The sequence below is a fragment of the Alligator mississippiensis genome, chromosome 1, assembly GCF_030867095.1.
Source record: "Alligator mississippiensis isolate rAllMis1 chromosome 1, rAllMis1, whole genome shotgun sequence".
Classification (NCBI taxonomy): Eukaryota; Metazoa; Chordata; order Crocodylia; family Alligatoridae; genus Alligator; species Alligator mississippiensis.
In genome coordinates, this window is record NC_081824.1 from 42194572 (window position 1) to 42219770 (window position 25199).

The 25199-nt window shown below is 39.8% G+C and overlaps 1 protein-coding gene across 6 annotated transcripts in view; it reads left to right on the forward strand.

Moving 5' to 3' along the window:
- Positions 1-25199, forward strand: part of ARHGEF10 (Rho guanine nucleotide exchange factor 10) — a 197706-nt gene that overhangs the window by 142207 nt on the left and 30300 nt on the right. For all 6 annotated transcript variants that reach the window (XM_059730159.1, XM_059730148.1, XM_059730140.1 and 3 more), the window contains 8 exons: positions 2096-2211; positions 3791-3918; positions 4093-4193; positions 6915-7036; positions 8553-8639; positions 11218-11441; positions 13366-13523; positions 24998-25140. In XM_059730159.1, coding sequence (XP_059586142.1) covers positions 2096-2211; positions 3791-3918; positions 4093-4193; positions 6915-7036; positions 8553-8639; positions 11218-11441; positions 13366-13523; positions 24998-25140 — 1079 coding nt within the window. The remainder of the gene's footprint in view (positions 1-2095; positions 2212-3790; positions 3919-4092; positions 4194-6914; positions 7037-8552; positions 8640-11217; positions 11442-13365; positions 13524-24997; positions 25141-25199) is intronic.

Below are 25199 nucleotides of genomic sequence, written 5' to 3' on the forward strand. Positions count from 1 at the left end.
AGGTAATAAACAGATGATTACTAATACACTGAGTCAGAAAATCAGTTACCGGAACAACTATAAACAAAAATAGTATTAGAAATATTTTGGGACTAAATGGAGTCTCAGCCTTAGGTTGAGCCTTTTATCAATGAAATGGAGAACTCACCTTAAAACTGATTGCATTCTAGAATCTAAATGTGTTTTTCTTCTTGTTCTAATAGCCTTGGTCTAAGTTGTTTTTTGTTTTTTATAAAAGCATTTTAGAGATGTACATCTTAGGTAGAGGAGACCTTTGGTTAAATAAATAGATCATAAATAAGTGTTACATAGATATCAAACAAAACAGTTACAATTCTGGTCTGAATCCAAATATTGTTTATGAAAACAGGATGGCTTTTTAAAGTACCTATTTTAATAGAGCTAAGGATATATTGGTAATGTCAGCTGAAGTATCCTCAGAGTTCTCCTGGGTGCTGTTACAGAGTCTGGAAGTAAGAGACTGAAGCTGCTCTCATAACATGCTGCTTATTTACTCTGGCTGGCTTTATTATGATGCTTCTCACTCCTTGACAATCTGAATATGTCTGTGGAGTGGACATTTGCATGGCTGCTTGGTATAGAACCATGTCTTTCTTCATTGGGGCCCTTGCCTGCATTTGAACTGAGACTGTACAGCCAGAATGGTATTTTAATAGAACTGAGTCCTCAGTTACCCTGCCCAGGATGGATTCTTCTCTTGGGAATCTTGTATATGAAAACCAAAACCCATGTTTTTGATGAGGGTGGGAAAGCTGTCAGCCAGGTACTTTGCTGTGCGAGCTGCACAACCTATCGAGGTTTCCCAGCAACAGGACCAAGTCGGCTACAGGGGAATGTGCCCTCTTGCCCTTCTAGGTAACAGAGGCGCTGTTCCCATACATAAGAGCTGTACATCTACCCTCAGCCCAGGGCTCTGTCTGTGAATCACAGGAGCAACAGATTTGGCAGCTTTGTGCTACAGAGTCTGCAGAGCCACGATTTGGCTGGTTGAGCAGAGCTTATTTCTAAATGATCCTGTTAGTTTATTAACATTATTTTCTTTCCAGTTTTTATTTATATTTTGTCACATGAAAAAAGAGAAACTGTTTGTTCTTTGTGGTAGTTTTGACATGGTTTTCAGTAACCCAGAATTATAAGTTAAACATAGATTGCAAATAAAATGCTACCTCAAACTTCTGTGCATTGTCTTGGCCCACAGTCTTTTCCTAAATTCATCCTAGTGTTTGATGGAACGTCCTCCTTGATCAGACTAGCAAAGACTGTTGTGGTTTTTACCTTCCTCTTTCATGTGGGGTATTATCTGTGTTTGTTTTACCAAATTTCCCAGCATGGCAGGGGCTTTGGTCCCTCTGCCTCCCTTCCTGTGGCATGCTAGTTCTTAGATCTTTGCTTTTTTATGCTAAGGTTTCTAGTTTGTTGTAAGATGCTATAGGCTACTTTGTGGTTGTGGAGTGAGGAGGGGCCATAATGGATGTTCTTACAAAACCAATTAAATGTCTATTTATAGTTGTCTGTGATTGCAGGAGATTGAGCTCAGTGACCCAGGCAGTGCCTTTCATTGAGTTTTAAATGAAAAAGGTAACATTTGAAATGAACAAGCACAGGGGAGAGACCTGTTCATAATAATGTATGTGCAAATACAATATAACAATACAATATTAGCAATGATAACTTCCAATTATAGATTATACAGAGTTAGTCGATACAGACAGTACATTCTAGGGTGATAGTAATGCTTCCACTTTAATCCAACATTTTTCTGTAGTGGTATGCTGTAGGGGCAGTAAACACAGTGATGGAGTAGTGAAGTATAAGGTCTTGACACAAATACAAATTAAAATACATACCTGGTTTTCAGAGATGCAGAGCACCCAGTAAATCAGTAAATTGCTAGTTTATTTTTTGCTGAACCAAATGATCAAGGCCAGTACTGATTAGCTTGCTCTGTGCACCCAAGATTAAATACCTATACTTGGTAAATCAGTATTTCTCGCCTTTCCCTTTCATTTCTGCTTTCTTTTGACTACAGACTGGCATTTTATTGTATATAATTCCATATTTTTATGTATTTCAGACAAACTGTATATGGGGCCAGGGCAGCTATACCATGATTTGCAGAATCTCTTGCATGATTTGAATGTAATCGGTCAAATTAGTCAACTGATAGGCAGCCTTAAAGGAAACTATCAGGTAACAACCAAAGTTGGATTTATTTTCAGAATATACTTCCAGTTATAAAGCTGTCTGATCATCCTAAGAGCTCTGCAAGGCATTCTTTTGTGCTCTCTGGAGAGATTACAATCATTTTTTAACTCCAATAATTGATTTACTGTTAAATGTTTGGAATTATGAATAAATTACATCCGTCTTCCTAATCTTGTTTTGCTCTATTGTTTTTGTGTGGTGGGTGGTTGCAAGTGTCTACGTCTGCTTGGTATCCACAGAATTGTGGATATTCTGTACCCTCAGTAGCTGCTTCAGGCTATTGTGGATACAGAATTACATTTCAATTTAAAAAAATAAATAAATCTGGTCCTAGAATTAGGACGTGGTGGTGGGAAGATTACTTTACTCTGCACATCTGGCTAAGGCTCTTTATACTCCACCCTGTACTTTGTCATCCTCAGGGTGATAGTGTACTGTAATACTTTTTTACCATATTTATCCAGTTTTATGAACAGTCATTGGAATACTTATGGTGATTCATTTAGGCTTTGTTAAAACTCTTTTATGTGCTTTTCATCATATATTTGAGCAGAGAAATATGGTATCTTACACTGAATAGTCAGAAAGCATGAATCAGACCCTCAAAATCACAAGACTTTTTTTTTAATAGTGATTTTTATCTGCTTTTTGTATTCCTTTAATGTGAACTTATAAGTTTTTTTCTCTGCAGACATGAAGGCTAGAAACTTAAGGCTTTTTATAAATGTAAACTGAATTTCTCACCCAATTTCTTGTCTCCAGAATTATGGCCATTAAAACATAAAGCATTGCAAGATTTATGGTTAAAATTGTAAAAGTAAGCAACAGTAAAAATGCGCCATCAGGATTGTTCCTGGCAACAGCATTTTTAAAATTAACCTGCAGAATACTTAAGGAAGTAAATATCAACAGTCAGGAACAGGAGCGGGCCACTTGTGTTTCCAAGTAAAGCAGCTCAGATTTTGAATATTGAGTAACTGTGGAATGCTTACAGGTAGATGCAGCTGAAATATTAAGGATGAACAATTTATTTGATGAATAAAGCCACTCATGTTAGAAGCCAACAAAAAACCCTATTTTTTATAACATTTTAACTATTGAAATTAACCTACATTAGTATATGGACTGCGCATCCATCATAGCTTTGCTCCTGTATTCAGACCCTGGTTCCTAATTAGACAAATCCTAACCACACATTACCATAGTTCTGTCAATACATATGGTTCAAATAGTTGTGCAAAAATGAATTGTTTGAAAATTGGCAGCACTTTACTTTTCCTAATTTGTTTTTTATAAAAAATATTGCCTTGTATAAATATTAATGAAGAGCAATGTCAAAGCAAATTTGTGTTATTTATTCACGTAATGTTTGTTAATAAGTTTTGCAATATTAAATAAATCCAACTTGGAATAAACTGTTTGAGAGCACATCATAGTATGAAACATACACAACAATTTTTTTGAAATAATTTTACGTAGCTTTTGGTAAACCGTGCTCAGTGTTTCAAGTACAAAACACCTATTTTTCATCAAAATGTTTATATCTTTTCTTTTAATCTTGCAGAACTTAAATCAGTCAGTGGCTCATGACTGGACGTCAGGTTTACAAAAACTGATATTGAAAAAGGAAGATGAAATCAGAGCTGCAGATCGCTGTAGAATTCAACTGCAGCTTCCAGGGAAGCAGGACAAGTCAGTTGTAATCTTAAATCTAAGATTTTATAAATGTGCATAAGAGAGGAATAAGATTTTATGTTGCTCAGTATTTTGAACCATGGCTGTGTCTCATACATGTTGGAATAGGATGTTATTTCATCTTGTAGAGTTACTTGAAAAATAACTATTTTTTCTTTTAATATTGCACAGGTCTGGGAGACCTACTTTCTTTACTGCAGTGTTCAATACATTTACCCCTGCCATCAAACAATCTTGGATCAACAATTTACAAATGGCTAAGCTTGCCCTTGGTAAGACTCGATTGTTTGCTTTAAATAAATCGGAGCATTATATCAAGAATGTACCCTCTTACCACAGACAGTTGCAAGTACAGTATTTTGTATGTTAGAAGATGAAGTTGTTGCTTAAAAGGCTTACTGCAGAAAGTGAGTGCACAGTAGCCATTGATGATGCATGGGGGGGTGCACATACATGCACCCCCTGAGATTGGTGGTACACCCCCTTCAAAATGGGGGTGCACCCTTGCCTGTGGGCAGTTGCCGCTCATCACCACACACCACTGGTGGTCCCCGACTGCCGCTGGCCGCTGCCAATGCTGCCGGCAGCGCCTGCAAGTGTTCACCACCTGTTGGTCAGTGCTTGCCACCCCCTACCCCGACTGTGGCCACCTGCAGGAGCTCACCGCTGCCATGCTTCCACCGCCGATAGTGCCACCACTGCCTGCAGGAGCTTGCCGTGCCCTCCCAGCCTCTGGGGGCACGTGGCGTTCATGCCAGTGGCAACTGTATAACAATGAAGGTTAAAGATGATTTATACCTCAGTGCACATATTATACATGTAACATGTAGCACAGTATTTTTAACAAAGCTGGAAGTACTTGTTACTTATAAGAAAGCTGGCTAATCTGTATCAGAATGAGTGACCATCGTATAGAGAGGCTGTAAGGCCTATTTCATTCTAAAAACAAGGAATTTTGTGGATGATATTTTATTATTGGACTAATTGTGTGGTTGGAATAGACTTAAATAAACTTTTTAGTACCTCAGATCTCAGGAAGGTATTTGGTACCTAAGAGTTCCTCTAAATCTATTCCAGCCATGCAGTTGACCCAATAAAAGATATCAGCTAAAAAAGTCCTTGCCCCTCTCATTTCTTGGAACATCACAGCTACATCATCACTCCAGCACTACCTATTCCATTCTACGTTTTCAGTTCTCATAAACTTTTCAAACATTTCTTTCGGTGTAAAATTTCTCACTCTTGGTTTTATCCTAAGAATGAATTTTACTTGGGAAATTTATAACAGTGCATGGAGCATGTTCTGTAGCTTTCTGATAACCCGTTCCCCAGCCCCACATGTGTGTCCCTTTAACGAAATAGCATTTTTATTCATGGACAAGTCAAATTTAGATTTTTTTTAAATTATTCAACTTGCTGCATCTCTAAACCTTAATGAAAACCAGCTTCTTTAACATGCTTAAAATAATTAGATTAAGTAATGTAATATTGAAGTGAAAGTTAAAAGGACATACCATCAGGCACTGCCTTACATTCTTAAAGCTGTTTTTCTAGTTTCCAGATTTTTTCATAAGTGCCTTGTGATTTTTAGGCAGATAAGGTTTTTTTGGTAAATCTGATATCTTTTATTAGACCAAGTCAGCGTGATTTTTTTAGCTATACAACCTGAGACATCTCTAGGTTTTTTCCTGGTTTTTCAAAAAGGTGCTGTGTAGTTCCCCCAAATTAGCTTTTTTATAACTTGCCTTACAGTAAGACTCCAACTTTTGAACTGTTCGAAGTGGCTAGATAAATGATTTTTTTAAAACTTTTGATTCTGGGTATCCATAGCATAAATAAGATATGTATGTATAAGATATGCATATTAAGCCCATTCAAATACAGATCTATTTGGAGACCTGTGTTTGGCATGTGTTCAGAAATAGTCATGAAAATAAGTGGCCAGGCTTTCAATGTCACTATACATTACAGTTGACACAGTTTTTGTATTTCCAAATTCAGCTTCTTCAAACATTTATAAGACATTTCTATTAAATAAGTGACAGGAAAAGAGACCATACATTTTCCCATTTTTAATATATTATGCCTGATATTTTCAAGCTCAAGAATATTTAATTTTTTAAAAGGAGTGTATTTTTCATAGCTTACAACATTAAAAAAGTTGTCTAAAAATAATTCACTCAATGGAATGAAAAATTGCAAACCAAAAGCAACATCTTTGGCAGTTAGGAGTGAGCAAAAATATAGGCTTAATGGAATGGAATGACTCTATAATTATAGGCTATTTTTATAATAATGGTAAGTGGTAGAGATGGAAGAAGTCTGCAACTTATATTTGGCAGGATCAGAGAGGGATCAGATGATATTTTTAAACAATATCTTTTCCTCTGTTAGGCCCCTACAGACTCCGATTCCCATAATGTCAACCGAGAATTCTTTATAATACCTAATAGTAGCAGTGTTTTATGTAATTACAAACAGACTGAGACTTGAACAGATTCATTCTGTGAAAGGAGTGCAACCAGAAGGCAGATACCTTGTTGCAGATTTTAAGTATTAGGTCAGTGGTTTTAAGTATTAGATGAGTGGTTTTCATCCTTTTTTTCATTTGTGGGCCCCTAAAAAATTTTGAACAGAGGTGTGGACCCCTTTGGAAATTTCAAATGGAGGTGCAAACCCCTTTGAATTATAAGTATGGGTATTCACACACTTTTGATTCATTCTAGTCATCTTTTGTGAACCCCTTAGACACAGTCTGCCATCCCCCAGGGGTCCGTGGGCCACAGGTTGAAAACCACTATATTAGATTATGTGAAAACTGTTGTGTTCCCCTACAAATGCAGATGTCGTAATCAACATTATCCTTTCATAAATCAAGGCTCTGATGGAATAAAACAGTCTACCAGAATTGTTTGTATATTTGATCTGAGATGCTATCAACTATCAAATAAAGCACGGTGATATATTTTGATTTGGTTTCTTTACAATTACAGCGGAAGAAAACCTCTTGGGTTGGTTCTGTGCAGAAGATGATGGCAATCAAATCAAGAAAGAAAAGCACCCCCTCCTTGTTAGACATATGCCAGTCATGATGGCTAAACAACAGGAGTTTAAGGTGAATAGTACTTGATACCTTAATTAATGTAAGTTTAATATATAAAGGGCTCCATATGTTAACTGGCCCTAATCTGGTCTATTTTATCATCTCTCATTATCATTCAGGAGTACATGGATGCCTTAGATTATTCCTTTTAAACAGATTTGTTTTCTAAAGTCCTCATCTTTCACATTGCTTGTTGCAAGATCCAGGGTTAATTTACCACTGTTTGAGCAGTGGGAGCCATCATCAAGTTTGCCCAGATCACAAATAAAGACGCAGAAATGCAACAAATATTCCAAGAGTTGTCTAAGGTGTAGGCTGCCTTGTTTCTCCCTAGCGTGGCTGTCAGCTACTGTAAATCATCATTACCAGAATAGTTTCAGTAACCAAAAGCAAGTCATTCACTGAGACTGCCAGGGGGAATTCTTCATTTTCCTGATTGCTCACTTGACATGGATGGTCTGTTACAGTAGCAGAGGATGACAACAGATGTTGGTTTGATATAGTAATACTTCATCTTCAAGAAAAATATCAATAAATCCAGCTCTACATGTTGATTACTGATCTCCATAGGCTGATCACTCTAGATTGTTGATCTAGTATTTTAAAAGTGGGGTCTGGCAGCTGTGATAGTACTGTCTGCAAACCTCCCAGCTCCCAGCCCCACCACCTTTGAATCATGTTCCACCTGCTTCCAGGATGAGCAGCTCCACAAGACACTACATTGTTCTCAGGCTGGAGTTGAAGGCCACTTACTAGTGCCTCCAGATGCCTGGGCTTACTGTGGAGTCTGGGCAGCAGTGAGCTCAGACATTGGGGTAATGGGGAGCAAGGTATGGCTAGGGCACTTGGGTTAGCAAGGGACATGGGGGAGAGGGCCACCCTCAGAGCAGGTGCAGCAAGGGGGGATGCACCCACAGCTGTCACCAGTAGGAGAAGCCCCAGGGCCCTTCTTACTCTGCTCCAGCCTAGAGTTTTGGGGAGAATCTGAATAGGATGTCATGCCTTAGTGGGGACAATAGCAGTAGCAGGAAGTTTCCCCCTTTCTGTGCTTGCTCCTGGGCCAGGAGGGATCACCAAAACCTGCTGGAACAGCAGTCTGGCTTTATGCGCTGGGTGCAAACATAGTGACAACTTCTGTGTAAACCAGTCTTCTGGGAGTCATGGTCCCAATCCTGTTGGAGTAGCTCCATAAGTTATTGCTCTGAAAGGATCCAGACTTTGACTCCTGAGGCCTGCAGGGCACAGCAGGGACTCCAGTGGAATTGGGTGTCTCGAGCAAGCCCAGAAAGGGAGAAACCAGAGGTTTCTCACTGGCTTGGGGGCTTCAGCTGCACTGTGGGAAATTCCAGAACTCCTCATCAAGGCACCAAATTGGCAAACTGTTTAGAATGTCTTTTAGGATACGTGTTTTGCTATATCAGGATGGACTTGACTATAGGCTTAAATACTTTAGTTAACTGAAACTTAAATCAGGAAGAAGTACAAAATCTGCTTAACGTGCTAACAATTTTTCATTCTTTATTCCAAGATTGAATGTGCTGCATATAATCCTGAACCTTATGTCTCTAGTGAAACTGAGCCAGATTCATGTTCCATGGAGCATGGCTTTCTTTGGGTAAGTTTAATCTTTAAGCACCTGTATGTTTGTCTCATACTTCCTTACTAATTTTCTCTAAGTGTCAACAGTGCACAGATCTGATATACATGCTCATTCTGAATGGCTACATTTTATGAAAGATAACCAGTAGCTTTGAGCTTATTTTTTCATTACTCAGAGGACCGTTCTATGCACGCAGGTAAAAGTGCGATGGGATCTAATGCATGATCCATGCAATCATGCTTTCTGCCATGCCGCATGTCCCCTGCTCCCCATGCACCAGAAGGAAGCAAGCTTACATGACTGGGCCCCCTCAGCTCAGGGGCTCCCAGGTGTGAGGTCTTCATGAACCCCCATGGCTGGGACATCATGGCATCCGTGATCTCCCAGTCCTGGGGCTTCATGCACCCCTGGGGTTGGGAGATTTCAGCCACACCCTGTGGTGGCATCCACAGTTGTGGGGTGCTGCTGAGATCCAGGGTCAGCAGCTTCTCAGGTTGAAAATCCCTTCAGGTGCAGCACTCTCAGCCCCAGCTGGATAGTGTGCATCCCTGTGGCTGGGAAACCTATCAGCTGGTGGAGTTCCCAGCTGCAGGGGAGACCATGCAACACATGCATATTAAAGCCCGATAGCAACCAGCTATACAGTTAGTCCACATTTTTGAGGTCTAGCTTTATAGCAGGTTGGATCTTTTGGTGGCATGATGGGTACTGTGCACATGTAGCTGGTCTCTAGGTAATTGCACAATTAACCAGTTAATTATGTGATACCTGTAACATGTAGAGGGGGACTTGAGTGACTGTCCACATGTGCAAATACACAAATAAATTATTTGCTAGCGAGTTATGGTATATATTTTAAAGTACTTTATATAGCTACAAGCAAATCACATGGTTGATCTCTGTGAGTGCCAGGAAACACATATGAGATCACCCTACTGCATCATCTCTTCCATTTTTTAGAAATGTTTTGAAGAGTTGTAAATTATTCCATTGGGAAATGTATTTATATCCTATATATGTAAAACTATGTTGGCTTAATATTATGAACCAACCACGCAGGCATTTCAGTAAATAAGAAGTTGTAGTGAATGCCTTTTTATAACCTCTAACAATTATTTTCAATATCTTATCTTTTCACCATAATGTTAGGAGTTTAGAAATTGGCAATCATTGAAGCAGAAGATGGGAATGCTTTTTTCCTGTAATATTTTTAGATGTCTTGTAGAATTCACTCTTAGCTTTGCTAATTATGAATAGAGGCACCAAAAAATTATGCCAATAAACTCTTTATACTTCACCGTAATGTACATTCTTTTTCTTTCTCTCTTTCTGCTTCTTATAAAGTGTTCTTATGAACATCTTTCTTTCTTTCTTCCAAAGGTGGAATATTTCCATTCTTCTTATCTCCTTATAACACAGACATAGCAAGCAATTTTGGCACCCTGGTTAGAGAGACTGGCTGCCAACAGACATCCATGCCCTTTTTACACACCACAAATGACCAAATTAGGGCCATGATAAAAGGTAGTATAAAGTTCTCTTGCTAATTGGCAGTGGACATCTGTTTGTTTTAAAGAGGGAGAGTCTGGGCAGTCCAAAGAGCTCCTGGGCCCCTAAATCATGCAGGGCACCTGCCTCGGTTTCTTCATTTGTTGATGTGCCCAGGGAATCTAACTCAAGGCATGCCTTTGCAAATGTGGGAGCACCGGTTTCCCTGCTTGCAGAAGCACACCCCAAGTGGTATCCAAAGGATTGGGCCCTGAAGCCTGGGAGCACCAGGGGCCTGACCCTGCAGAACAACAGGTGACATCTGTTTTACTCAATGAAGCAGATCAGCTGTGCTGGCAGACACATCCTGGCAGAGTTAATCCACTTTATTGGTAACATCTGTTTATAGCCATTGTTGAGTGCTGACGAGTGCACTGGGAGTGGGGAACAAGTGGCTGAGAGAACAGGAGCAAGGAGCTGCTGTGGCTGGTACCCTGCTCACCCACCCCTCTTTAGTTCATGCTATTGCTAATACTGTCTATACTGATAGGAGGAACAAGTATGTCAGTGTTTAGCCTTAGACTAGTGGGAAGATTAAGGTTCAATACAAAGTGATGCCAAAAAATTTACACTTCCTCTTTGGCGTTTACCACTTATTTTTAGCCCTGTTATTATACAAAATCTTTGGACTTTAACTCTCAGTGCTGCCATTCATCATAAGGATCTCTCTCAGATTTCTAATACTTATCAAATATCGTGTTGATATAACACTATTTACATACTGTTTTATATTTATATTATATTACATATGCACAGAGGTATACATGTCAAATGGGCCTCCTCTAGAAAAAGGAAGCTCATAACTATTTATAGAAATTATATTGGCGAATTGTTCTTTTATAATGTTTTAAGATGTTATGTTTGGTATTCAGAATTATTTTCCGGTAACAGTTCATGTCCTAAATATACATATGAACGCTCATTTAAATTGTTAGCTTTTGAGAAGTTATCTTTAATTAGTTTTCTATTTGTTCATTATTGTTAACTCTAATCTTGCTGCTGAAGAATATTAATCTTTTCCTTTTCTCATCTCTCTCTAATTCAGATTGGCAGTTGTACTAATCAAATGGGACAAATTGCAATTGTCTCATTTCAAAACTCCAACCCCAAGGTTATAGAGTGCTTTAATGTTGAATCGCGCATCCTCTGCATGGTCTACATTCCAGACAAAGAGAAACCAAGAGAGTTAAATGTGGTTCCTGAGTCAGAAAATGGGGCTAGAAAGGCTTCCAGTGTGCCTACTATTTGCCTGGGCATGGAAGAAGGAAGGTAATATTCACTTTTAGTAATTTAGATATCTTGTATGCACACTGTACCCATCTAGTGCTACAGTTATATTTAAAACTGTTTTAATGCACCTCTGAGTAAAGTCAATAGCCCAGCAACCATATAGATGTAACAAAAATATCCTCCACAGAGTTTTCAAGTTTTATTAAACATAGAATAAAATTAAAATAAGACCCATGTTTGAAGAAAAATGATTAATTCTGTATGAAGTAATATGGTGCTTGCAAAACTGAGATATAAAATTTTTAGTATACTGTACTGCGTCATAGCATCATTCTAGTTTTCAGGCAAATTTGAAAGAGAGAAAAAAACTAAAAGCAGTAACTTCTTTGTAATGGGAGTGATTAGGGGGATTCAGCAACAATGTTTCATGGTAGTAAATATCATTAACATGTATTAGTTTATGGTATATGAAATGTATCCTGCTATCATGATACTCTACTGGAAAACAGAACAAGGCACGATAAGCTAAGGCGCAAAGTTATATCCCTTGAAAATACAACAGTGTGATTTTTGTGTCATCTTCCTTTTAATATAAATGAGGGACAAATCTTTCTATAAAAAATAATGTGTTTTAATTCCTATATATAGAGCATAATCACATACTAGTGACATGCATATGTGAACTGCTGTTTGTACCAGACTTTCCTACTTAGTTCTAGTGTACAGTAGCAGGACACTGGGGTGTGCCTGCTCCTTTGAGGGAGTTAGCAGCCTGCAAGGCTCCTTGCAGTTGGTGCAGGGAGCTAATGAGAGGTTTATCTGATTGGAAGTGGGCTCAGACTAGAGCTGTATAAGCTCAGAGCCTGAACTGGTCAGGGAGTCTAGCCCTGCCAGCCACAGGGTTAGGAGCTCCTGCCCAGGAGAGCTACCCATGGACACTAGACTGACTACTTTGCTGCCTGCAGGAACAGTGAGTCTCGGGGAGCTCACAATGAGCCCAGGCTGGGAGGTATGCCAGCACAAAGGGTTGAGGGAAGGTTTTCCCTCTTAAAGGGGCAGAGGCTCCCCTTTTGGTGTTTGTTATAGCCTGGGGGCTTAGGGTTTAAGTTAGTTTTATGCTGGCAGTTTGAGTTGGGCCCTGTACAGGTTGTATATGGAGGTCCTGTTTGTGTTCAAGGGGCACACAATCACTTTGAGCCCTGCCAGGGGCAAGCTCAGGGTACAAACAGCTGTTGAGCCTGGAGTGGGCATAGTGTAAGGCCACAGAGCCACACAGGGGCCGGGGTCCTGGCACCCAAGAGAGCCATAACCAAACGGGCCCAGTGCCCAAAAGGTGCTGAGGAACCCCAGTGTTGGTCCAGTTGGACTGGGGCCACATGAAGGCCTGCTGCAGCCTTCCTATTATATTATTATATTTCCATCAAGGCATGGTGGGCAAGAAGGGAAGGCTGTAGGGGCAGAGCGGGGCATGGTCAAGGAGCCACCAAGGGGCAGAGCCGTCACCTCCTCTGGGATCCCAACATGCTACACATACCCATTGTATAGAATCAAGGCATCATGAAAGAGAATTTAAAAACAAATTGAGGTTTGGTAATGAACCATTTCTTTTCCTCTCTCTTTTAGTGCTTGGTCCAAAGCTCTTTGAAGTAACTGAAAAATCTTAAATAGACTTTTATTTAGCCCTTTAGGTGGGATTACTTTGGTATTCATGAAGGGCAGTATTTTGATAGATAATTTCTCCAGATTAGATTAAATCTTCTTAATCCAAGAAACAAACTGATGGCATTCAGTAATAATGAAAATGTCTAGATAAACAGCTAGACGATATTATATTTAAATATAATTAAATATCCACAATACTTTGTTATAACAAAGTCACATGTGAAGTTTTTAATAAGACCCAAGTAAAACATAGTATCACTGATTTTAAATATTTTCTCCTGATTTTGTTTTCCTTTCATAGCATTTCTGTCTACAAAAGTCATCAAGGCTCAAAGAAATTTCGACTTCAACACTTTTTCACACCTGAAAAATCAACAGTCATGAGCCTAGCGTACATGTCCCAGTACTTGTTTGCTGGTTTGGTTAATGGGAACATCACAATCTACACAAAAGCAGAAGGTACAGTGATGATGTGATTTGATGACTTCCTGAGGAACTCCTATGTCAGTATATTTTGGCAACAGCAGATTTCCACTGGTACATTTTTTCCTTTCCTGGAGAACTTCTGAATAAGAATTACTGTGAAAACAGAACTTTATGGCTTTTATTCTTTCCAAGAGATGATGTATATTGTACTTAGTGCTATAAAAACATATAATGACTGACCCCCTGTCCCAAATAAGATTTTAGTAGAAAAACAAATATTAGGTAAAACTCAGTGTACTGTAGTTAACATACTGCAGATGCTAATCTCAAATCTCATTCCCAATATTTGTTTCTAAAAAGGAGAATATCTTATTTTTGCTAGGTTTTTCAGTAAATTCAGATTGAAATCATGACTGCACAGCCATTGCACAGGTGGATGGATAATTTTTAGGCATGTCTTGTGTATGTCACAGAAAGGTTTCATTTTCTCATTGCCCTTATTTGAGGGAGTTTCATGGTGTAGTTTGATTGGGTCAGCAGGGAGCCAAAAGGAAAGGTGGGAAGGATGCTCGCTTCCTAGCAACTGCCATGTTCAGCCTGATAGGCCTTTTTAGAACCTCTCGGAGCTCTCCTCCATAGAAGAGATGAATTAGACTCCAGTCCCTTTTAAGAATATTCCCAATCCTAGATGTGATGAAGACCACAAACAGGCGTTTGTTTTTACCAGTGTAAATTTCTGATTGGTCTGGGAGAGGAAGAGAGCAGTGAGGCAAAAGCCCCTAGCCCCTTCCCCAAGTGGGGGAGTGTCCAGTTTGTGGACGAGATGGGGAGCTGTGGCCCCTCCTTCAGAGGGGAGGGGATAGGACCAGTCACCACTGTTACCTCTTCCCCAACTAGGTACTGCCCAGCTTGGGGAAGGGGTGAGGGGCTTTGTCTTGCTTGTTCCCTTATCCTTCTGGACTGGTTGGGAAGGGAGGAGAGCAACAGGGCAAATACCCCAACCTATTCCCCCGACTGGAGATCCTGGTCTGGGGAGTGGGTGGGTAGCAGCAAGCAGCTACTATGCTCTGCTCCCAGTCCCGGGAATTTGAGGGAGCAGTGTGACAAACTCCCTGCCTGCTTTTCACTCCAGAAACTCCCTCTGCTGGTCTAGGGGGAGAGGGAGCAGTGAGGCAAAGCCCCCTGCCTACTCTTTACTCTGGGGACTCCATATTGAGCAGCAGGCAGCAACACCGCTCTCCCTGCTTGGCTTCTGGTGTCAGGGAACTGAGCAGAGGGGGCAAAGCCTCTTGCCTGCTTCTCATAAAGCGGACTCCAGAATGAGTAACGGAGGTATAGCTGGCAGCTGCTTCTCCTCTCTCCTCCTAGTTTATGGGAGGAGCTACTCCCAGTGCTTTTTCCAGACCAGAGTGACCCCAGTGGCCAGCAGGCATAGAAGCCTTTCCTGTGACTCTACTCCTAGTCCCCAGGAGGAATTAAGCTGAAGGAAAATGTACAGATGATCATTTTCCTGGAGGATATTCTCCCAGTAACGATTTTCTATCTCATTGTAGTCAGGTTATTTTTATTTCTACCTCATTATAGTCAGAGGAGGATGGGGACCAATAGCTTGATGTTCCAGCAAAGTAATGCCCTCCTCCCCCTTTTCTACTGGTTTTAAGCCTTCTTCAAAGGTATTAGGTGTTGGCTGCAGTCAAGGCTAAGGACTTTGGGTGGTGTGTGCAAATGCTCCTGCTGGGATCAAAGCCAGAGGTTTCTGCTCAGTGTCAAACTGATCATCATATTTGGGTCAGGAAGGAATTTTACCCCATTGTCAGATTGGTATGCACTGTGGCAGTTTTTGCCTTCCACTATATCAGGGACACCTGGCCCTCTACCCAGGACCTCTTGAGTGTATATTGACAACATTTTAAAGAAGCAGGACATTGGTTGCCTTGATTCCCCTGCTTTACCTGTGGCAGGTTAGGGTGTTAGGTCTACATTGGGTCAGAGTTTATGATTCTTATATAATAAAGGGCTTAGTCCATCTGTCTGTCTGTCTGTAATGCTTTTGGGAGCACTCTGGTTAGTGAAACAACCAATCAAAGCGTGGAGCGCCGCCATGATGGCAGGGACAGAGGGGACAGAGCAGGGGGATGAGACAGCGCTGGCCTTGCCCCCACCCCTCCCCGCTTCATCCCTGCCATCATGGTGGCATTGCCTCCCTCGAAGCGGGGGAGGGGGGGTAGTGGCACTGCAGGTGGTGGCAAGATGGGGTGCTGACAGAGGGGGATGGCGGGGCAAGCTTTCCCCCTTCCCACTCCTGGGAGGTGGCGCAGGGTAGTGGGTGGTGGCGCTCCATTCCCACTCGTGTGTTTTTTTTTCCCCCCCCCCCCCCCCCGCTTGTCATTCTTGATGGGCAGTTGGCTAGTAGTTTTACACTGAGTTTAGATTATGATTTGTATGGGGTGGTTTGGATAGGGATGTTCCTACTTCAGGCAGGGGGTTGGACTAGGTGACCTCCGGAGGTCCCTTCTATCCCTGCTACTTTGACTGCTTTCTTCAAACACAAATAATGGGCAGTGGATCTACATGGATCCACCAGGTTTGTCCTATCCTTCTTCAAGGCTTCTGAACCTTTGTTATAGCAAACCTATATGAAGTCTTTTCTGCCTCATCTTGCAGTGCCTTCCCCTACAATTGCCTCACATCTGTTATTTCAGCTCACCAAGTCTAATAAAAATTGTACCAGTAATTTGTTTCCATGTTATCATTAATTTTCCTTATAGTTTGCAGCTACAATCGTGTAAGACATAGTGTGCTTATTCAGGCGTAGTCAACCCTAAAGGGGTGTTTTTATGAAGCACTGACCTATTTTATTAGGCAAATGATTGTGAGCGATGGTACAAGAAGGACAGAAAATGTAGTCTAATAAGTGTTCCACATAATTTATCAGCTTAGAATAAAAATATCACTTTTAGATCTATTCAGTATATCATTTTTCAGTTACATGCATGTCCTCATTGAGCTTGCAGTTCTGTCCATAAATGTCAAAAGAAGAGGGCATGATGGAAAAGTAAACTAGAATATGCTTTTTTTTTTTTTTTTAAATACTAGAAGCATCTTGCTATATAGCATGACATTTGTGGAAGGGCAAGTATTAATCCCAGTATGCAGTCTAATTGGTTGGAAAGTGCATCAAGGAGCCCTATGATGTGAAGGATGGAAACCTTTCATGTAAACTTCAAAGTTTCAGCTCTTGTCCCTCTCTCCTAAAGACAGAATGGGACATGGATTTATGTAGTCACTGAGATACAGTGCCTGCGTGTAGCCTCAGATCTATCAAGTTGTGAACCATTCTATTTCTGGTTCACAAATGGTCCTCACCTTCCTAAGTGTTTTCAGGTAGGACAGCACAAACAAAACTCCAAATGATACAGATATTGCAGGTACCATTTATATTGCATATAGATCTACCTTTGTGTGCAGAAAGGGAAGCATTATTTGCTCCAAAATATTTCTAGCAAGGGAAATGAAAAAGGAAAGGTTTAGCCAGCTGAAAGTGTTGCATACCCTTGTGTGACGAGGAGTACTGGAGATTCACAGCCAAACTCACTCTCTTGTATGTTTCTGTAAGGGAAATTATATTTTATTTGATTAAACAAGCTTATCAAAATCTTTTCACTTAATAGTTGCAACCTAGTGAAACAATAAAGAAACGTGGTCATCTTAATAGCTCATTGGTTTCCAAAAGTGACATAAAAGTAGAGTAGTTTGGAGCCTCAGACTTCTCTTGTTTTGTTTTCTTGGTTTTAAAAATGTGTAGCAACAGAACTGATATACAAAACAATGGAAGAGCTTAAATGTTACATCCTGCAGACGTGAAAATTTGAGACTGATCACAACCATAATATTATCTGGGAAAAAGAGAAGCAGAAACACAGCATTGCTGTTATGCTTGGGACTTGGAGACCTACCTCACATTAAAGTTGTCCAGCACTTTACTTTATATGACTATGCATTTACATTATAACTTTGCCAAATGTTAACCCTTTTGTCTAAGCTGACCCATGCTGTATGGCTATCTCAGGCTGAATTATTTTATAAAAGTTCATCCCCAAATCATTCAGCTGTTTCTCAGAATGAGGCTAAGGAAAACGTAGTTTTCCCATGTTTTTCTTTTAAAAAGTCTGATGCTTTTTGTAACAATTGTGGACAGCCAAGCAGATGTGTTTCCTATGTGACATGGTAGCAAAAAAGGTCAATGCACGTTTGTCATTCATTCACAGAGGCACAACCTCTCAGGAAAGGGAAGTAGCACTCAGTCTTTATAAAGGCACTTTCCAGGCACTTCATTGCCATAAAAATACTGACACAATGTAGGGAGTTCCAAGAACAGCAGCAGCAATGAGAGCAGGAAAGCTTGGTTAAATAAGGAGTAAGGTGAAATCTGCAAAGGGATTTAGTTGCTGTGGGACCGAGCAATGCAATGCTTAGCTTCTGCCTTGGCCCTCAGAATGGAATCTTAGAATAGATATTCAGTGCACGTAAACCAGTTTGAGAATGGCTGAAACCGGTTTGAGATAAACCTGGTTGAATGTAGTATCAGACTTAACAGATTTGGCTGAAACCGGTTTATGCAACGTCTGTCCCAGATGCCTTCCTGGTTTAAGATAAACCAGACTCCCCCAGCATCCTGGCATGCTATCTGGGCTGGGCAGGGTTCTCTGCTCCACAGCAGGGCTGGCTCCTCTCCTCTGCTCCATGGCTGGAGCTCCAGATACTCTGGGCTGCTTTCCCCCTTCCCTCACCACTACCTCCTAAGTAGGAATTCCCCCTCCCCTCTGCCTTGCTGAGGAGGTGTCTGTATTTTAGCTAGCAGACCACATGTTGGCTATGGTCTCTGCTGAGACAACAGGTAAAATCAGCAAGTAGCTGGTAATGACCCTCTATTGTCTTCTTAATTGGGTGATAAACACTATCATCAATTCCCTGGTGGGCTTATTAGAGCTTCTGCTGGAGACTGGCTGAGTCTCCCTCAGCTCCATGCTGTGGAAGTAAAGGGAGGGCTGCTCTCGCGCCCCCCGGCTTCTAGCCAAAGCCACTGCAGGCATGTGCCTGCATTTCTGGGGTGTCTGGTTACAAAACTGATTTAGCCTTGCCAGGTTAGGCTAACCTGCAAAGATTAAATCACTTCAGGTTCAGGCTTTTTGAATGTCTGTCCCTAGCCCAAATGGAAGTGAGGAGAGTCCATTGTGTGTGAAGTGCAGTCTGGGCTAAACAAAATTATATCCAAGGAACAACCCTGAATTGACAGCACAGGCACTGTAAAAAAAAAAAAATACAGTTAGCTCCATGTGCTCCTGCTCTTGTTGGTATTTTCTTATATTGACTGGAGGAAATACCTTGATACTTACTACAAATATTAAACGAATTAGCAAATCTAAAGTAAGGCAGACATTTTCAATGCCACCTTTGTAGGTGACCTAAAATGATCTGATATGATAAAGTTTAAGGGCCAGATTCTATTCCACCCATTAGGCATGAAAGTAGACCTATGTCCCCTAAGTGTAATTCTGTTCTAACCTGTTCAAGCCCCTGAAAACAGTTGAAACAAAAGGTGGGTGAGTCCTCCTCCTCCTCCTCACTGTTTGTTTGTTTGGGGGTTTTTGTGACTTAATCTCAAGGCTAAGACTATTTGTAGAAGGACTACTATTAATGTTGCAGAAATATATACATTAATAGGCTTTCAAGGATTGACACAAAGTGGGAGTGAATTGGTAGATTAGGTCAGGCCCTATGATTTTATGTTAGGGCTGCATCCTTTTGATAGGTGGCATTTGTAGCCCACCTGGAAAATAGGTGTGGTACTCCCATGGGTGCATGCACCATAGGGTTTTCTAAAGCATTACATGATGACACTCATACCCAAAAATAGAGAGGCAGGATTGAATCCACAAACTTATCCCCAAGTGATAGTAAATGTGCAGTTTATTTGCAACCCTTCCCCCCTCCCCTTTAAATCCACCTCCTCCTCCTCAGGAAATTAAATAAATCAATAACCACTATTTCTGTACCAAGCAATGTAAGATGTTTGTGCTCCACTGCACAAATAAACTAACAAACACTATTCCCAGAGCTGTGCTGGCAGCATTGTTAGCAACATCAAAAATGCTGCTGAGCAAAAATAAATAAATACACCAAATAAAAAGATGTATGTTAATTCCAGCTGTATTGAAAGCACAGCATGAGGAAATTAATACAAGTTATAAAAAGGCATTTTAATAGGGAAAATTATATTTAATCGGGTTGTTTCATACAACAACAAACAGCAGCAGATACAAACTCTTAAATAGTACTAATTTTCTTCAGAGTATCGTATGGGAATAACAACCAAGATAAAATACCCAGTATTTTGTTCTATGAAGTGATGATGGAAAACATTTATTTTTGCCAGGATTCCAACAACTTAATTATGTTTGAGATGAATAAAAGCATTGCTGATTGTCTAAAATGGCTTATTTGACAATATATACAATAAGCATGCACTCGTACTATGCTTACAGTACTGAATAACTTGAAATATTTGGACCTGTACAATATGCTTGCAATGTTTGTTAATGTCAAAATGTAGACAGACTGATAAGAATATAGCAGTATATTGTCTATTATCATAACATGAACTAAGGCAAGAACCTGCTAACAAAATGTGGGTTACAGAGGACATAGAAACATATTAAGGCATGACATAATAAGCGCTTAAAATTAGGTTTTTGCCTTTTAAATAGTATAAATTCAAATATCAGAAGTTTGATGTAGTGTTCATATACAGCAAAAAAATAAGATATAACTGTGTGTGTGTGTGTATTGTTGTAAGAATATATATATATATATATATACACACACATGCACGAGAACCAGCAATAGCTGCAAAATTAGAAACCAAATATATATATGGCTATTGCTGGTTCTCGTATCTGCAGTATTTATTTATTACCCTAATGTTTAGAAAGCTTGAGTGTTAATAGGTCTATTGGGCTAGAAGCTCCATACCTTTATGGTGGGGGAGAATCTAACATAAGATGACAATTGTGCTAAGATGTATGATGGCCCTTTATGCACTGCAAATATTCCTACTGACTTCAAAGACCTTAATCCACAAAGCATAAAATGGATCAAATTCACAGCTTTTTGCAGGATCACGTGTGTTTAAACAGGGTAGTTAGGTACATGCTTCAATTTTTTCATATACCTAATGTTAAGCGTAAGTACTGTGGTCACTCTTGTAGAGCTCATTGCACTGCTGTTCATTTTCTGGGCAGTCCATTATGTTTCAGGCCTTTTCCTTTGTCTCTCGAGACGTAGTCAAATTATTTGCTCACACTAGGCTGAGACTTGTAGATTTTTGCACCTGTGGTTCTTCACCTCAAGTCATGGACCAGTGGAGAACACTGTGACCAGACAGCATTCTTAAAATCAAAATATTATTTACTTGAATAGCAGAAGCAAAGCATTTAGAAAATACGATTTTAATATAGTCTATATGCTCATCTTCAAGCATGTCTAGTTTACTTAAGGGCTTACCATTCCCTGCTAGAAGCTGAAGTAGGTTCTTTATTCTCCCCAAAAAATGCCCCCCCAAAACTTCTCCCCCCAAACTATCTGCTCTCTAGAGAGTTCATTTTTTTAAAACCCAGCCAGGGTTCTTCCCCCATCCTGCCCTATCCAATTTTTCGGCATTTACCAAACTTCTTAAATCTGTTTAGTAGGGTCTACAAAAAGTTGAGCTAGATTTCTTGGAGCCAGGAGTCCTCTCATTTTACTTAACAGTCCTCAAATGTATGCCGTAGTTCTTATCTTTTGAGCCATTGTTCCATGTGTTGCTTGTTTTCTTACAGCTCGCAATAACCAACAACCAGGTTGACAAACAGTATGTATAACTTATTCCAAAATGGTTCCATGTAGATATAGAACTGAACCCTGTTAGAATAAGGTAGAATCAAACCTGGGTTTCTCCTGATTCCTGGGTGAGTGCTCTAATAACCAGGCTCCTATAAAAAGGATGTGTGGCATCATCACTGCCTCTCTTTAGACAAAAAAAGAGTGAGTAAGACTGCATGCACTTATCTTTGAAGAGGATTCCAGTGTGTGAATCCCAAATGGAAAAAGGTTTCCCTGAAGCCTTGAGTTAGGTATCCAAGCTACAAAGCTACGCAGGATGACAGCCTTATCTGTCTCCTGGCTAGTTTTAGATGACTCGTTGATTAACTTTGCTGGCTTTTGGATCCTTTTCTGAGTTGTCTAGCTCTTCCTATGCACTGTACTTGCCAAAGAGTTCTGGATTCCATTCCAGGGGCCAGGCACCTAGATATGTTAATCAAGGAGGCACCTGACTAGGTTCTAGGTTCTCAATGCCTTTATTGAACTATTCAGTGTCTAAGCCAGGCTTTTATTGAAATTGGTGTGTTTTCATGCCTGCAATAAAGAGATAGAGTAAAAATAGTTTTATTGCTTTCTTGTCTACGTTAGGTAAGGTCTAAATGATTAAGTTTAAAAATAAATCATGATTTAAAATGAGAGACTGTAGGTTACTAATTATACATTTCAGTTATATTTTAGACCAAATTCAGGCATTGCGTCATTCAGTGAATTATTTAGTCTATTTGAATTTGTCTGATTCACTTCTGAAAAGTGTATTTGAAAGAAGGGCAGCTTCTTTCTCCCTGTCTAAATTCAGGCAATGGAAACAGCAAACCTATACTATTTTTACTACTCTTACTCCCGAAGAGACAACATAGCTCTAGGATAGTTCATCAAATATGATTTACATAATTAAAATAAATTGTAAAATTACTTCCAAATGAAGGGCCACTTTACACACTCCTGTTACCTTCAGATTGTGCCCTCAATTATACTTCTGTAATCTCCACCTAAGCACTTAAATTAAGGACAATTTTGTTGCAATGAGGGCACTGCTTGGCCTAAAGCGTCTTTATTACTGATGGCAATGTGCGAGTCAGAAAGAACACAAGCTGACTTTGACATTGCTGGGAGAACTTGCAGGGATGGAATTAGAAACTTGCATACTGAATTTATGAAAACAATTGTGACATAATGAATATGGCACTTGCAATGTAATTTATATGAATGTATTTTAAAATTAGAATCTCATTCTAAGCACATGTCAAGGAAGATTATATAACTGATGCTGTCAGAGGTACCAATATTTTTTGAGTTTCTATACAGTAAAGCATACAAGCATGTGCATAATAATACATTCACCTGTTACTGTTGGACACATTGTATTAAGCAATATGTAAATGAATAACAAACAGTCACTGCCCCCAGGACTGAGTACTTTTCATGAGAGTGTGTTTTAAAAGGTGCTTAAGTTGAATGAATCAATGAATCGGGGTCTCTGACAACAAAGTGGTTATTGTTACTGGAACTTGTACAGAGTGGATATGAAAGTGAGGAGGTCACCTTTTAATATACTTTTTTCCCCTCAAGGCAACTACACATAACAACAAAAGCAATTTTATTTATACTGTTATTAAGATACAACAGACAATACTGCAGAATTGTGGGGTGATATACTGAATGAGTGTAAATGGTTATCTGAAAGGTATGCATTGAATAAGCCAATTATGTGTGAAAAGGTATTAGAATAATTACTTAATTCTTTGTCATTAAACATTTGTTATCAAAGGAACATGTACATGTATTCAAACTAAGTTCATGCTGTTAAAAGCTAAAACTTGGACAAAACAGTTGCTGTGATTTCTTTAATCTTTAATCCGTACTTCAAAGAGTTCTGTAGCACTGGTAAGCAGTAGCAGGCGCCTGCAAGATATGCTTATGGTATTGCTGCTATTTCGGGTGTAATCTGATTTTGGTCTGTTAAGTCCAGTCCACACCAATTACAGTACTGGCTGTCTTCTAATCAGGGTGAATTCTTTTTAAATCTGAAGATGGGGCATGAAAAGAAATTACCTAGTTTCTCTTAAAATTACTGTATGCTTCTGAAAGTTAAAGATGCTACTAGAATGTCCATTTCATCAAGTTTGTTTTAGATGGGTACTTAGATGTGATTCAGTCATTAGTTAAAAAAAAAAAAAAGTCATAGATTACTTCACTTCATCTTCACTTCATACATCTAACTAGGGGTTTTCAACCTTTTTCGGCTAGAGGCAGTCCTTGGTAGAGTGAAGGCACCTCTCCATAATTTTTGTGAACTGAGTGGCACCCCATTTCAAAACTTAATTTATTTATTACAGTGCTTACCTCCTTGCAGAAGGGCCACGCAGTGGGGGCAGAGGCTCAACTATGCAGGGAGAGCGTGAGCGTGCTTTTACCTGCTTGTCTTCTCACACCTGGAGCCCAAGCATGCTCTTATCTGTTTATGTCCTTGAACTTCTTGGGGCAACTTTCAAAGGTTCTGGTGGCACCCCAGGGTACCCCAGCACCCAGGTTGAGAACTGCTGATTTTTAAACTTTGAGGCTTTCTAGGTTGAAAGGCCAACTGTGGGTTCTTAACACAGAGACTACAGTACTATGAAATTATTCTAAATAAGTGCTTTAAGACTTGGGACTGCGGTTAGTTGGAGGGAAGATGAGATTAACATTGAGATTTACTCTGAAAAGTGTCCCTATAAAAATGACTGAGAGGATCTATACTAATAGCATCTTGATGAATCCAAACATTTTTTTTCTGTTGACAATTAAATAGTTTTTCTACCTGCTATCTTCAAATGCAGCCTTCACTTTGAAGTTCAAACTCATTTTTTTCTTTCCCATATTTATCATTACCAAACAGAAAGATGCTGCAGGTTTAGTATCTTAGATGCATTTTTATACATGCTGTGGGATGTGGCACCAGGTACTTTAATTAGCAAGCCATGCTAATTAAAAGCACCCGCAATGTGATGTGTATCAGCATCCCCACATGTCCCCACACTGAAAAAATGGCAGCAGGGCTCATTGAACGTGTTTTATTTCAAAGTGCACCGCTACCATTTTTTCAGTGTGGAGACACTGATACACATGATGCAGGAGGCTGCCAAATGAGTCAGCTTCCATACTCCAGCACATCACAGTGGGCATTGTGCATGTGTATAGGAGCCCTTAATGTTCAGCTTGTGCCAACTGAATCTAGAAATTGTGCCTTGAGTAACTTCTGTACAATCGGATTAGACTTCAGTAGTATTATGCAGGTATAAATAATCTGAAGGGACAGGTTGCATAGGTATGATCAAGAATACAGTGTGCAGAACCTGCAGTGTCACTCTCTTTATTCTATATATACAAGGAAATGGCTGTCTGTTACCAAAAATGTGTGCAAGTTTGATAGATTAGTATTCATATATTAGACTTTTGTGTTTGTCTGCTAGGATTTTTTATGGATAGCTCTGCCACATTGGAGTAAACCATATTGTCTTCAGAGCCATATATTCTTGATGAATATTTAAAACCAGATATACATTTTTATTGTGTGTAATTTTTCTACCTGCTTCTTTTCTTTGTTAAAGATGGAAACTGGAACCCAGAACCTGAAAAAGTAGTAAAGCTAGGGGTTCTACCAGTCAGAAGCCTACTTGTGATGGAAGAGACCATATGGGCGGCATCTGGTGGACAAATTTTTATAATCAGTACTGAGACCCATTCTGTGGAGGTAAATGCTTCTGTAACATTACTTGCATATTTTACCATGGAACCGCATTTTAAAATAAT